This window comes from Gossypium hirsutum, chromosome D01 (genome assembly GCF_007990345.1).
Source record: "Gossypium hirsutum isolate 1008001.06 chromosome D01, Gossypium_hirsutum_v2.1, whole genome shotgun sequence".
Taxonomy (NCBI): Eukaryota; Viridiplantae; Streptophyta; class Magnoliopsida; order Malvales; family Malvaceae; genus Gossypium; species Gossypium hirsutum.
In genome coordinates, this window is record NC_053437.1 from 19,623,553 (window position 1) to 19,638,000 (window position 14,448).

A 14,448-nucleotide genomic window follows, 5' to 3' on the forward strand; every position below is an offset into this window, starting at 1 on the left:
ATTTAAATTTTAATTAGGCATTAATTATATAAAAATAAATTTTAGTAAAAATTATTATATTTAAAAAAAAGGGGGTTTTGGAAAGCTGCAGTGAAACAAACATAGTGTAAGAGAAGTGGTAATTCATTCAAGCAGACAAGTGGAACAACAGAGCATGTTTGTGTAAGATATTCTTTGTAACTGTTTAGTTTTGAAAGGGCAATATCTAATTCTTTGAGATATTCCTTTTGATAATTTATTGCGAGTTTTTACCATTAAACGACAGCTCTTCACGTCGTACCACATTTCGACCTTAATTTCCACGGTCGTGGCGTATTACGCACCCGTCTACCTTAATCAGTTCTCACCTCGCTTAGCGCAACCAAAGCGAAAAAAAGGTAAAACGAAAAACAAAAACTGCAGCAAGGATTTTCCTCTGGTTCTCTTCTCTCTTTCGACTTTCACTGATCATCCATGGCTCATACCTCTGCTTCCGATTCCCGCCGCCTCCTCACCGTCAACCCTCCCCATCCGATCTCCAAAGGTAGTTTACCTCGCCGATTTCCTTTCCCCTTCTACCATTAAGGGATTAACATCTTCTTACATTCTTCTTCTCTAAAACCCTACCTCTTACCATTTCTTCTTTTGCTTATTTCTTTCTGATATTTAAATGCATTATTGTAGATTCAGTGGTTTTACGAGATTGCTCTGTGCGTGTTTTTTTTTCTTAATATTTTTTAGTTTGTTGCTTCGAAGCTAGGGTTTTTGTTTTATCATCTGTAAGGTTTTTCTTTTCTCTCCTTTTTTCTCTGGTGCCATTTTTTTTGCGGTTAAGCACGGCACACTTTAGTTTCCGACTTACCGTTCTTGATATATATATATTTCAATTTGAAAAGTACGATGTGATAAGGGCGTAGTGAAGTAGTTCAATTTATTTTTTCTTTTTCAGATTAGTTCAACTCAAAACTAGTATTAGACTTTCTTTTATTGCGCATTATTTTTCAGTCTTGATTCAAATGCTATGATTTATGTGATTAATTATATAAAAAAAATTGCATAGTTGTTTATTCCATTTATAAATGGCACCTTAGCTTTGTACTGACAATTGATTGTGCAATTTTTCTTGTTAGCTGCTTCATTAATGCATTTTATTGAGAAATTCCTTTGGCTTCTTATTAGTTTGAAATGCTGCCTGTGAAAGTTGATTGAGGCTTCCTAAATTATGTCATTCTAGTCTTAACGCTTTTTATTTTTCATTGTTTCGTGCTTCTGTTTTTCATATTCAATGATGAATCAACGTGGCAGTTTCAAGAGGCAAGTTCAGTAATTTACCAGAAAATGTGTGTATTCAATAAAATTCTGGGCTTGAGGCATTTCTAATGACTTGTTGCGTACTGTCTTTGAATGGGACTAAGCATTTTGATTTCAAATACTTGCTTTGAATAGCTGCCATGTTTCTAATTGATGCTTCTGATTATTTTATGTAGATGTTCAAGGATCTGACAATCCTATTCCGCTTTCACCACAATGGCTTCTTTCAAAGCCAGGGGAGAATAAGCCCGAAATAGGAACTATGGTATGTTATTATTGTTGTTGTGTACTGATTTGTGGTGTCCTTGTTCGTTTATAGACGGGTTTAATGTTGTGTGAAGGCTTTCTCCATCCTTCTATCAACATACAGTTCTCATCTCAATAATTAGTTAATATTCTGTTTAATATTCTTACTGTCTCAGACTCCCCCCTTAATTTTAAATCATCCATGCAGGAAAATCATTCTGTGCCATATCCTTCTCATGGAGGTCGCTCTGAAGTCATGAAGCCGTCTGGAAATGGCGAGGGGATTCATGATACCCCAAAGAAGGATGTCTTTAGGCCATCCTTACTTGATATGGAAACTGGCCGCCGAGACCGCTGGCGTGATGAAGAACGAGATACCCATTCATCTCTGCGCAAAGATCACTGGAGGGATGGAGATAAAGAGCTCAGTGACACCTGCAGGGTTGATCGATTGGTAGATAACTTGCCTTCAAGACAATTTGGAGAAGCACGCCGTGCACCGACTGAGCGGTGGACTGATTCAGGTAACAGGGACTCAAATTATGATCAAAAGCGTGAGAGCAAATGGAACACACGCTGGGGGCCTGATGATAAAAACAATGAAAGGTCACGAGATAAGTGGGCAGACTCTGGTAGAGATGGTGATATGCCTCTTGACAAAGGGTTGCCTCATCTTTCCAGTCATGGGAAGGATGTGAGAGAGGGGGATCACTATCGCCCCTGGAGATCCACCTCTTCTCAGAGTCGAGGAAGGGGAGAGCCTCCCCATCACCAAGCACTAACTCCAAGCAAGCAGGTTCCCACGTTTTCCTATGGCCGGGGACGTGGAGAAAGTCACCCTTCAACATTTTCTGCTGGCCGTGGAAGGGGAAGTTCTGGTGGAAATTCAGGGGCTAGTATACCTTCTCATCGTCAAACTCTGGGAACCATATCTGACAAGGGTGAAATTGACCATGGAGAGCCATCCCCTTTACAGTATAGTAGGAAAAAAATGCTGGACTTATATATGAGAACCGACTTGAGAATTTACCAAAAACTCATAGAAGAGCTTCTATCAGTGCCTTCACTTACACAAAATGAACCATTGGAACCTCTAGCTCTTTGTGCTCCTAATTCTGATGAAATGGTAATTATTTTATTTTTAATGTATTAGGATGGTAAACCTTGATTTAGAGTCCTCAGTTGATTTCATTGCTTCTTTGATAGCTTGTTCTAAAGGGAATAGACAGAGGGGACATAACAAGTAGTGGTTCTCCTCAGATGCCTAAAGATGGGCCTGCCAGCCGGAACTCTACAGAGTATACTCATCCAAGAAGAAACAAGATTGGTATTCAGCAAGTGCACCTTATATTCTACTGTCAATTTGTTTATATTTTGAAATTTGAAGTAGCGTCTAATATCTGCTGGAACATGTTTATGCAGGCAGTAGAGAAGATATACCACCTGCTGTTGGTGATTGTAAAGAAGAAAGTTCTGACATTCCAAACAGCAATTATTCACAGCTTGAAAAGCATAAGGGATACCCAGATACTAAGTTCAAATATGAAGGTATAATTACATAAACCAATTAATCCTGTATTTGGTAACACCTCTGGCAACCATCTTGCAATTACTTAATTGGATGTGAGAAGTATTCTGAATTGAAGCTTTTGAACCATATGGGAAATTATATCGTGGCTACTTTTAAAAAATTAATGCGACATGGTTTGGAATAAAAAGAAGACAGGTAGCCAACCGGAATCAATTTGTCTGTGGTGTTTAAGGGCTAGTTGAGTTTTGATGAGGAATGTGATAATCACATTGTGGATTACAATTTTGTGTTCAATGGATTGGTTATTTATTTTCCGTGATTGGGACTTTGTTCGTACTAAAGTTCAGCATTTCTGTTGTTTGAAATCCAATGCACTAAATTGTATTCTATAGATTTGATATATTACTCTCCTTTCTCAACTTGCACTTATTTGATTATGAGAATTGATCTTCTATTCATTTATGTTCTTTCAGACAATAGGGTTCTTTTCAAAAGGGATGAAGAGGTGCCCATAAGTAAGGAATCGAGCATACAAGTGCCCAACTCTGTTAATCCTGGCACCATGTGGCGAACCTCTTCATTTGGGGAACGATCACCTACAGTCACACATGACTGGAAGGAGATTCCAAATGATGCCAGGTCAAGAACCCCTGACATGAGCTGGTCACAACCACAGAAAGATATGATTAACCAACGAGAAAGTAATGTGATGAATTCATCCTATGCTAGAGATGAAGCAAATTGGCAATCTAGTGAGGATCCTATCCTTATGAGGCAGCCATCTGGAATTTTGGTGAGGGAACCTGAACCTAGGAAGCTGCCTGCTCCGGAGGACCTTATTCTTCACTATAAAGATCCTCAAGGTGAAATTCAAGGCCCCTTTTCAGGGATTGATATTTTAAGCTGGTTTGAGGCAGGGTATTTTGGGTTAGATTTGGAAGTTCGGCTAGCTAGTGCACCCAAGGACTCACCATTTTCCTTACTTGGTGATGTAATGCCCCACTTGCGAGCTAAAGCACGTCCACCACCTGGATTTGGTGTGCCAAAACAGGGTGAACTCTCTGATTTGTCAAGCAGACCAAATTACAGTAGCCCTGGAAAAGTTCATGCCGGTGCAAGTGAGATCAATATGATCAGAAATGAGCCAAGGCAAGCAACAGAAGCTGAAAATAGATTTTTGGAGTCACTCATGTCTGGTGGCATGAGCAATCCATCCCAAGGTTGGGTCTTTACATAGAGACACTACTGCATATTTATTTATTTATTTATTTATTTATAATATATAATTTTTGTTTGCTGAACTCTGAAGGTATAGTTCTAGGGTTCTAATCCAAAAGAATCTCCTCCACAGTTTAATCAGATTTTCTTTTTTTATTTTCTAACAGCCTGCCTGATTTCTTGGATGGTTTTGCTTTCAGGCCTGCAAGGATATGTTCCAAACAATCCTAGTAGCATTCCGCCATCTGGAATTGAAAATGGGAGTGACCTCTATCTGTTGGGCCGGAGAATGACACTGGAACGGCAAATGTCTTTACCAAAACCCTACCCTTATTGGCAGGGGAGAGATGGTGCATCTTTGGTTCCAAAGCCGGATATCATCTCTGAGTCACCCATGCCCCATGCAAAACTCCTCCCTTCATTGACTGACAACACTCCTCAGCTGCCTCCACAAGCTGCTGATTTAATGTCCATCCTCCAAGGATTACCTGACAGGTCTGCTCCTGGAGTAAATAACAGTGTCAGTAGTTGGGCAAATTTTCCTGCACAAGGTGCATTAGATACTCATCAAGAGAAGATTGAGCTACATCATGCTCAAAATTTTCCTAACCAAGCATCGTTTGGGATCCAGCAACAAAGGCTGCAAGCACCGACCCCACCTTCCTTGACAAGTTTGCTTGGTCAAACTATGGATAAGCCATCTGGCATTTTACAACCTGAGAAGTTTATCTCCACTTCATCTCAAGACCCCCAACTGCTAAATATGTTGCAGCAGCAGTATTTAATGCAGCAGCTACAACCCCAGACACCAGTACCAACTCCACAGATGCTGCTGCTTGAAAAGATGATGTTGCTTAAGCAGCAGCAGAAACTGGAGGAACAGCAGCAGTTGTTGCGGCAACAACAATTGCTTTCACAGGTTTTGCAAGAACAATCGCAGCAGCATTTAGGTGAACCCTCTTTTGGACACTTACAGACTACCACAATGCAGACAGGTAATTCATCCATGGATCCTGCTCGACCTCAGTCATCACCACAGGATATTCTTCAGATTGGTTCGCAGATCCCAGGCAACCAAGATGAGCATGCCTATAATATGAACCTGTCTCAGCAAGTTTCCAGGGATACCAGTTATGCTGTTAGTTCTGGGTCCCCACCTGTGCTTCTACCACATGAGATGCTCAGTAGTATCAATTGTCAGAAGAGCTGGGGGACTAATGCACCAGAACTGGTAAATGGCATGCAACAGTCTTTACCGGTGACAACAAATGTTGTTGAAAGCTTGCCCTCATTGGAAGTGAAATTATCTTCTCAAGAGGCTTCTCCCGTGAAAGAGCCCCTCCTCACTTCAGACAGCCATGCACTTACTGTGGAGCAGCCACCGGAATGTGCTAAGAAGATTGGTGAAATTGTGCCAGTTGTACACCCTGTGAATGATGTAAACCGTGGAACCTTGGAGGGCCATGAAATTACTTCTGCTAGAACCTCTAAAACTGATACACCTATTAATGAGTGTGTTCAACCTACTGGTGCTATCGATGAACTGCAAGTTGGAAGAGAAAAAAGCAATGATCAGCCTTCTGTGGTGAGAGAAGTTAAGAATGTTGAAGCTCCTGAGGTAAGAAAAGCTTCAGAAAAGAAGTCTAGAAAGCAAAAATCTAGTAAATCACAAGCTTCAGACCCTGCAAAGGGACTTTCAAAGGCTTCCCCTTTGGTGCAATCAAAACCATCTGAAACTGAAGAGTCAGTTGTTGGTGACTCAAACACTGCTGGACATAACATTGATGGGATGTCTCGAGGAAAGAAGGAAGAGAACAAATCCAGAAATGCTCCCATGGATTCTGACTATGCTAAAAGCTTTTCAGCTGCTAACGTTGGTGTTGTGGATGATGAAACCAAAGAACCTAAGGGTGAGATTCAACCTTCTAGTCCTTCCCCAGTGCAGAACCCAACTGTACAGCCTGCTATACGTGCTTGGAAACCTGCTCCTGGCTTCAAGGCAAAGTCATTATTGGAAATCCAACAGGAAGAACAGAGGAGGGCTCAAACTGAAATCACAGTATCAGAGGTTACTTCTTCTGTCAACTCTCTAAGTGTGTCAACTCCATGGGCTGGGGTTGTCTCTAGTTTAGAACCCAAAGTTTCTAGAGAAAGTCAAAGAGATGCAGATATTTCTGAGTCAGCTATTGTGAAACCTGAAAGTTTAAATTCATTGAGTAAAAAAAATTCATCACTTGATCTGTTACCGGAAGAAGTTTTGGCAAAATCAAGGGAAAGAGATGCCGATGTTCCTGGCACTACTACATCTGCCCATGTTACCACTACAATTGTGGAACCCACTGATAATGACAATTTTATTGAGGCTAAAGAAACTAAAAAGAGTCGGAAAAAGTCTGCCAAAGCAAAGGGTGTGGGAGCAAAAGTTTCAGGTCCTCCTAATACTGCTGATGCTGTTCTTGTTAGTGCAAGTACTGTTGAGAAAGGCAAAAGTTCTCGTCCAGCACAGGCTGAGAAGGAATTATTGCCTTCAATTCCGTCAGGTCCTTCTTTGGGAGATTTTGTACCTTGGAAAGAGGAACAAATAAACCCTTCCCCTGCTCCAGCTTGGTCTGCTGATTCTAAGAAACTTTCTAAACCTACATCATTGCGGGACATCCAAAAGGAGCAGAAGAGGAATTCCTCTGTCCAGCCCACAAATCCAATAATGACTCCTCATAAATCCCAATCAAGTCAGTCAACCCCTGCTGGTGTTTCATCATGGTCCATCACTTCATCTTCACCATCAAAGACTGCATCTCCACTCCAGATAAATTCTCATGCATCTCAGTCAAAATATAAAGGAGATGATGACCTTTTCTGGGGTCCAATTGATCAGACAAAGCAAGAAACGAAACAGTATGTTCTCTTCACCTAGCACCCCTCCCTCTCTTAAGAAGAAAAAATAATACATACATACATACACACACTGACATTCATTTATCTTTTTTACTCTTGTGAAGTATTTTTCTGACTTGCTAGGGTGAGTTGGAAAGGTTGGGTCTCTGGTTATTTTAGCTGCATTCTAGCCTGCAAAGATAACACACTTAGCTTCCTGGTTGCAACTCCTTGTTATCCAGAGCAGCTAAGTAATGTGGTTAGAGGGTGGCTTTCTTCTACTTGAAATTAAAATGAGATACCGATTTCAACTTAGCAATAAATATCCAAACTTTTGAGGTTCTTTTTGCTATTTTTAATCCTATATAAAATTATACTAAGTTATACCTCCATGTAAACTGATAGCATTAGAAAAGTTTATCCTTGCTGACTTGATGTTTAATGAGATTCAATTGTAATCACTATATGGGTATGTGAAAGTCATATTTTGTTGTAAACAGAGGTGATTTCCCACTTCTTGCAAATGCGGGCAGCCGGGGAACAAAAAGCACTCCTGCTAAAGGAACTGCAAGTGGGGTATTAAGTCGGCAAAGGTCAAGTGGCAGAGCTGTTGATCGCTCTTTGTCATCCTCTCCTGCCTCTGCTCAGTCCTCCCTTAAAGGCAGAAGTGATATGTTGACAAAGCATTCTGGCAAGTCATTCTAGGATGAGTAATCGGTCTTTGTATGTTTGTTTTTTGTTTGACTGCCTCTTAAAAATTAGACATCACAATGAATTTAACTATCATGCAGAGGCCATGGATTTCAGAGATTGGTGTGAGGGCGAATGTGTTAGGCTTATTGGGACGAAAGGTATGGTATTTTGCTCCGCGCTTCCAAAATTATCCTATTTTAGGTGGAGGTGATATTTGTATGTTCTATTCTTTTGGAAAAGTACTGATCACGTAAATTTTGATTTTGGCTTCTCTCTTCAAGCCTTAGATGATATCCTTTCAATTGTTGCTTGTTCCAACTCTCTGAAGCTGTCGTGGTAGTATTGCTAGATGCAAAGCAGGTTGAATATTCATTGAATGTTGCCATTTTAACCTTGTGTTGCTTTTTTTTATTTATTCTTTTGCCAGATACAAGTTTCTTGGAATTTTGTTTGAAGCAATCTAGATCCGAGGCTGAGATACTTCTGGTAGAGAACCTTGGATCATTTGATCCAAATCACGAGTTCATTGAGAAATTTCTCAACTACAAGGAATTGCTATCGGCTGATGTGCTTGAGATTGCTTTTCAAAATAGATATGACAGAAAGTTCATGGAGATGGGCACTGGAAATGTGAACTCAGGCAATACTAGTGTTGATAACTTAGACCAAGATGTTGGAGATGGGTCTTCTAAGGGAGGGGGCAAGAAGAAAGGGAAGAAAGGGAAGAAGGTGAGTCCGGCTGTTTTGGGATTCAACGTCGTCAGCAACCGGATTATGATGGGTGAGATTCAGACAGTAGAAGATTGATAAATCTTGACTTCTCTTTGAGATATCATAACATAGATTATTGAGACGTCGGGCTAGTTGTAAATACATTTGGCTTTACTCTTTGTAAATGTCCAGCTAGGGTTTCATTTTTTTTTTTAACAATCTTTTAACCATCTTAGAGAGCAGGAGTAATTGAAAACTGCTCAAGCGTTTTTGTTGGAGCGGTGAAAGTCGTTTATTTTTGGAGAGGTTTATTTATAAAAGAGCAACTTTGATCACATAAAGTGTGATAGATTGATGCCTAGTGGTATTACTTTTCCATTGATTAGGTCATGCTCTCTCTTTTTTTCCCGTTACTAGATCACATCACGTAAGCAAAACAGAAAATGCAATTTTTGAACTCCGGCAGTTAGATACATTTGGTGTTTGTATATATTTTTCAGGTAAGTAGGTCTTTTATTATCTGATTCTGGATTCTATGTGATTACTTGAAAAATAAAAATAATATATATATTAAAAGTTTTAGGTGATAATATGACTACTAAAATATTATGTAGTATAGGTATTAAAGTGGATTTCTTTGTCAGAGTAAAAACAAAACAATGGTAATTTAGGCTCTTAGTTGCTGTTTTATGTAACAATGGTTGTTGAACTGGTTAAGTCACCAAATTTTAATTAGATTGGTCTCATTTCGATTAAATAAAAATTTTAAAATTCATAAAAAGTTCAAATTATATTATCAATTTTTTAAATTTGGTTCCATTGATTTATTCTAATTTGTGGGTCAATCGATTCTTTTCCTTATTTCGGATCGTTATTCTGTTCGATTCCCTATCCAATTGATTTGGCCCGATTTCAATAACCTTGGTATGACCATCATACTTTTACATCTATTAGTTTTCTTTTAGAAAATATATATATTGTTAAACTACAATTCAGAGCCCTTTTTAGTGCAATTTTGACAATGAAATAAGTTGTCATAAAATTTATGGACTTTAAGATTAAAGAATAAGATTGAAAGAAAATCAAAGGAGAGAATTGTAATATAAATTTTATTGATGAATTTTGTTAGTTTATATCAGTCAATGAGTTTATAAACTACACTGACTTGATTTCTTCTAACAAATTGGTGACCAACATTCCTTTTTCCCCTTCTATTTCTACCATACATCATCATATTTTCTTCCTTCATTCTCCTTTCAAGCCATTATGCTACTATCTTTTTCATAGGTGTATACCGACAACATTTTGAAGATATGATATGTGGAAGCTAGGCTGTTAGGCTATTAACTTTATACAGTTAACTAAGCTCGTTAGAACAAGATGGAAGCTAGATTGATAGGTTATTGTGTATTCTAAACTATTGTTAATTTAATTAAAATATCAAAAATTTCATAACATGTTATTGTACTTTTGAAAATTGAAATTATTTGAACGTGTTAATTCATGATTAAGTCAACTTTTTTAACTAATAAATAATTAATAATATTTTAGTAAACAATAACACAGTATCTAACCATCCATAACAAAATAGCAAATTATGATAGACAAGACGATAGTTATATATCTTATCATTAGAATATTAAAATTTGCATAAGTTTTTATACTAAAAATTTCATTATTATTTTAGGTTTTAAATTATATTAATTTTGTAATTTAACTCACAAGCATTAGATCATTAAATTGCATATTTCTAAGATTGCCTACCATTTTAGAATAAAATTATTAGTTCAATTATTTTGATAATTTAGAATTAATAGAAAAATATATAAGAACAAATATGAATGGCAAATTTCATAATTAAAAATATTAATTATCATAAGGTAAAAAATTATCTTAGTAGCAAACAATTGATAAATTACGATTGATAACATTAAAACAAATTATATATATAACTACTAAACTAATCGTTAAGTTTAATTTAATGTTCAATTTAAGTATTAAATTTAAAGGGGTTAAAAAGTTGTTATCACCTGATGAGATGAGGATTATTTTAATCACATTTTTTTGTGAAAATTAAGTAAATTAAATTTATTATGATTTCATGTGTAAAACTATTCTTTCCTCTATATATCTGTACACCCATTCTTCTTCAACTTAATTTCTTTGTATTTTAACTTCTACCCAAAAAAAGGAGAAAGAAAAATCCAACTTAATCATTGCAGCTCTCTCTTAAGATGAGCTGGAGGCAGGAAAGTTTCATCAGACAAGCCACAAATATTGAAATCAACCTCATCAATCCTCCATGTTTCTTCAATCTTCCTCTTGTGATTATGGGACTTGCCATATCTGTAAAGCGTCGTCATGGTATTCCCACTATGGGCTACTTTAATGCCATCGATTTGCTTGTAGTCTTGAACCACTGATTCCACAGTGGTCTCCCAAAATACTCGGTCTTTCCTGTTTGGTGGTTTCATCATCACCAGCTTTCTGTCCTCGAATTTCATAAGAAGCCCACTTCTTTGGCTGAAATATCCCCAGATGGTGTGATGGATTATCTCCGTCTGAGCCGAGCTTTGTTCTTTGAGGACGTTTGAAGCAGTTTCAAGCCTGAGTATGAAACAATCTTCATTGTTAATTGTCCTCTCTCCTACGCAAACCGCTTCTTTGAATAAACTAGCCGTGCTCCTTGGGTCCAATCCCTGAGGAAATCATGCTCCACCAGATAGTACAATTTGAGCACTTCTTTAAAGGTTAGGCTCTTATTTGACCATGTGAGCCATCCCTAAAAGGTTGAACATTAATTTGAGCATTTACCCTAAAATTAAATACCTGGAAGAATCTTCGTAGGGGTCTTGGAGGGCCTCTATTTGCATGTCCAGGTTGAGAAGTGGATTGATTCCAAGCAACCTTACCATCACTCCCTGCACTAACCTTAAAACCCGCCACAACAAGTTCCAAATACCACAAATCCGGGTTCTTTTGCCACAAGACGAAATCCCCAACCTCACAATTCCTCCTTAGTTGCACGCTGTCATAACCTGCTTGCATCTCTGAACCCTTCATTTTCACTCGTCCCATTGCACACATGCTTGTCGCTGAACTCAACGCCAAATGCCCTCCACTCGCCGCTACAAACTGCTGCACTATATATTTTGCACTCGAAGATTCCTACAAATTGTATTGAACAACCTCATTAATAGTATTGGTGTTCATACCTTGGAATATTTGAAGAAGAGCTTTGTGTTTTGTACTTACAAACGGACAATGTCTGAGGGGAGATGAAAGTGTATAATTCAACAAATGGACTTGAAAAGGGATGAGAGGAGCCCCAACAATCTTAAGCAAAGCTAAGAACTCGGTATCTGATTTAGCTTGGAGATGGGGTGTTGATGATATATTATCATTCATTAAAGCTCGCATGTTTAGCCATGGTAATAAAGCCGCATCGGTGCCCAATTGGGTATACATTTCTTCGAGAATAGGCACTTCCAGGACGGTTTCTAGGCCGTCTTGGTTATGGAGATTAGGGATAGGGCATGTCTTCCTTATCATCATTTTTTGCCTGGAGTTAATGGAAAATAAAATGAACCACAACTCCCCAAGGCTCCAACATACAGCAGCAGAAAGAAATGGAGAGAAAGAAGCCTTGGAAAGAGAGGCTTCTCAAAGCCTCTGAAATTGTGGAAGTTAATTGAAGTTTGAAAAACAGAATAGAATAGAATAATTATGAGATTTGGGTTTGAATTTGACAAAGATATTTGAGGGCAGAGGTGCCCCTTGCGCGTAGCAACCGTTCGTGCTTGCACCATTTTTAACGGTGCGTAATTTTGCTTTCATCCATATGTTTAGGTGTAATCCTATTAAACCGTTAAACAGATTAAGTCAATAGTTGATCTTTTTATTTATTTATTTATTTAGAAAATTGATTCATTTGAATAAAAACCATCATGATTTCTGTTATATTGGATTTGGAGGCTTTTACCTCAATTTTATGTTTAAATTTATATGGATTTAATTATTCTTATTTCCAATGTCAACCTATTTGTAATAATTATTTTTTTATTAGGCTTAATTCATTATTTTACTCTCTCTCTTTTTTTTCAATTTAGTTCCTAAAGTATCATTTCACTATATATTTTGATCTATTTTTTTTAACACCCAGCCACTAAAAACATGTCACATGGCATTCTTAATTTATATATATATTTTATCATAAATTTCTATTAGTGATGGTAAATTGACAATGTAAATTTTTTTATTCTACAAGTAGTCTAGAAAAATTGACATATGTATCTTTTTTTTTTAATATTTACTATACCCCTATCAGAGACTTGTCAACTCTCTAACATTACTTGTAGAGTCTAAAAACTACACTGATAGTATGCCAAATGTTTTTCCCTATTTATATATCAATTTAAAAAATAAATATAGAAATAAATATATAAAAATTTAGAATATATATAATAATAAAATATAAAAATAAAAATTCATTAATTCTATAAAATAATTAAATGTTTTTTACCCAAAAAATCTAACAAAATTTTTGGGTGTTCTTCATGAACATGTTCTTCATGTGAGAAAAGAGAATAATTAGGGTGCTCTTATTTTTTTTTATTAAGAAAGGTAAAAGCTATTACATAACAATCAATTTAGAAAAAGATAAACTGGTAACATCCTCGTGTAGCACATTCAAAGTAAAATCAAAATGTTGGGACCAAGAGTAAAAGTCAATAACCATTCATTCTATAGCATTTGTTAAGCAATCAATCATCCTATCGCATTCTCAATGCATTTACCTAATACCGTTATCCCAATCCAACACAATAGGTCTTGGATGGCATGAATGACGCAACAGTAATCTAAACAAAAACAAACTCAAATTTGTTTACAATCTCCTTTAATTAAAATTTTGTTTAATTACATTTACTCTAATTAATTTAAAATTCAAATAATCTATTTTTTTAAGTTTGGCTTAATGATAAATTTGGCCACTAACGTTTGCATATTTTGTCAAAATGGCCTTAATTGTATTTTTTTAGCCTTTTTTTGCAATCAACCTTTGATTTTTTTTTTCAAACTGCATTTTCTAACAGATTTAATGAATAAATTCAAGAGATTTAATGAATAAATTCAAGGTTTCAATCTTTCTTTTCTTTCAAAAGGTTTCAATCTTTCATAGGTTTGTTTATTGAGAAGTTTTTCTACTGAGTTAAATTTTTTTAGATAATTACGTTTATTTTCTTTAAATTATTTTTTTTAATTTAATGTATTATTTATTTTATTATTTTCCACATGCAATTTTCTTATTGGGCTATCTAAGTAATAAATTACATCTCATTAAAAATATTTCACGTATGAAATTCCACATCATCCCCGTTAACTTTTTTAACGCCACTTCCATTAAATCTATTAGAAAAAGCATGTTGAAAAAAATAAAAAAGGTTGATGGCCAAAAAAATGCTCAAAAATACAGTTAGGGTCATTTTGATAAAATATGCAAACATTAGTGACCAAATTTGTCATTAAGCCTTAAAGTTTCAAACCAAAACCCAAACTAAAGGAAGAAAATTTCCAAATCCCAAACTAAAACCAAAAAATTTTCCAGATTCCGACATCAATGGCCATCGTTTGCCACCATGCTCCACAGACAATCATCACTCATTAGTAGTCATTTGAGTCCAAATTTCATTATTATCTTGTTTTTTACATCTCTTTCTATTTCCAGCATTTGTTTTTTTTTTCAAAATAACACTAAATTTGTGTAGATCTAGAAATAAATCTTGGAACTTCAACACAAAATTAGATATTTTTCATTGATGGATTCTCTTCAATTTTCAATATATTCTTCCTCTTTTCATATGCTTCTCTTTCACCGTTTAAATCAA

The 14,448-nt window shown here is 36.4% G+C and overlaps 2 protein-coding genes across 4 annotated transcripts; one reads left to right on the forward strand and one right to left on the reverse strand.

Moving 5' to 3' along the window:
* Positions 1-325: 325 nt before the first annotated feature.
* LOC107922029 (protein ESSENTIAL FOR POTEXVIRUS ACCUMULATION 1) lies at positions 326-8,898 on the forward strand. Of its 3 annotated transcripts, XM_041087266.1 has the most exons (11): positions 326-523; positions 1,285-1,293; positions 1,467-1,555; positions 1,745-2,662; positions 2,743-2,863; positions 2,959-3,084; positions 3,541-4,287; positions 4,486-7,180; positions 7,660-7,850; positions 7,951-8,010; positions 8,280-8,898. In XM_041087266.1, exons 1-11 carry the CDS (start codon positions 454-456, stop codon positions 8,657-8,659), a joined length of 5,406 nt encoding a protein of 1,801 aa, XP_040943200.1. In that variant the 5' UTR covers positions 326-453; the 3' UTR covers positions 8,660-8,898. The 3 variants fall into 3 exon arrangements, with proteins under 3 accessions (XP_040943200.1, XP_016707342.2, XP_040943201.1); XM_016851853.2 differs by lacking the exon at positions 1,285-1,293; XM_041087267.1 differs by lacking the exons at positions 326-523; positions 1,285-1,293 and adding an exon at positions 1,299-1,319.
* Positions 8,899-10,636: 1,738 nt separating this feature from the next.
* LOC107921470 (uncharacterized) lies at positions 10,637-12,289 on the reverse strand. Its single transcript, XM_016851320.2, has 3 exons — positions 11,819-12,289; positions 11,393-11,731; positions 10,637-11,262 (listed from the first exon to the last, which is right to left on the reverse strand). The coding sequence occupies exons 1-3, from the start codon at positions 12,116-12,118 to the stop codon at positions 10,777-10,779; spliced, it is 1,125 nt and encodes a 374-aa protein (XP_016706809.1). The 5' UTR covers positions 12,119-12,289; the 3' UTR covers positions 10,637-10,776.
* Between the last annotated feature and the right edge of the window lie 2,159 nt (positions 12,290-14,448).

Coding starts and splice junctions, on each gene's coding strand:
- LOC107922029 (XM_041087266.1), top strand. CDS start 454: ATGGCTCATACCTCTGCTTCCGATTCCCGCCGCCTCCTCACCGTCAAC. Junction 4,288..4,485: donor CATGAGCAATCCATCCCAAG/GTTGGGTCTTTA, acceptor TTTTGCTTTCAG/GCCTGCAAGGATATGTTCCA. Junction 8,011..8,279: donor TAGGCTTATTGGGACGAAAG/GTATGGTATTTT, acceptor TTCTTTTGCCAG/ATACAAGTTTCTTGGAATTT.
- LOC107921470 (XM_016851320.2), bottom strand. CDS start 12,118: ATGATGATAAGGAAGACATGCCCTATCCCTAATCTCCATAACCAAGAC. Junction 11,732..11,818: donor CCCTCAGACATTGTCCGTTT/GTAAGTACAAAA, acceptor TACAATTTGTAG/GAATCTTCGAGTGCAAAATA. Junction 11,263..11,392: donor CCCTACGAAGATTCTTCCAG/GTATTTAATTTT, acceptor TGATTTCCTCAG/GGATTGGACCCAAGGAGCAC.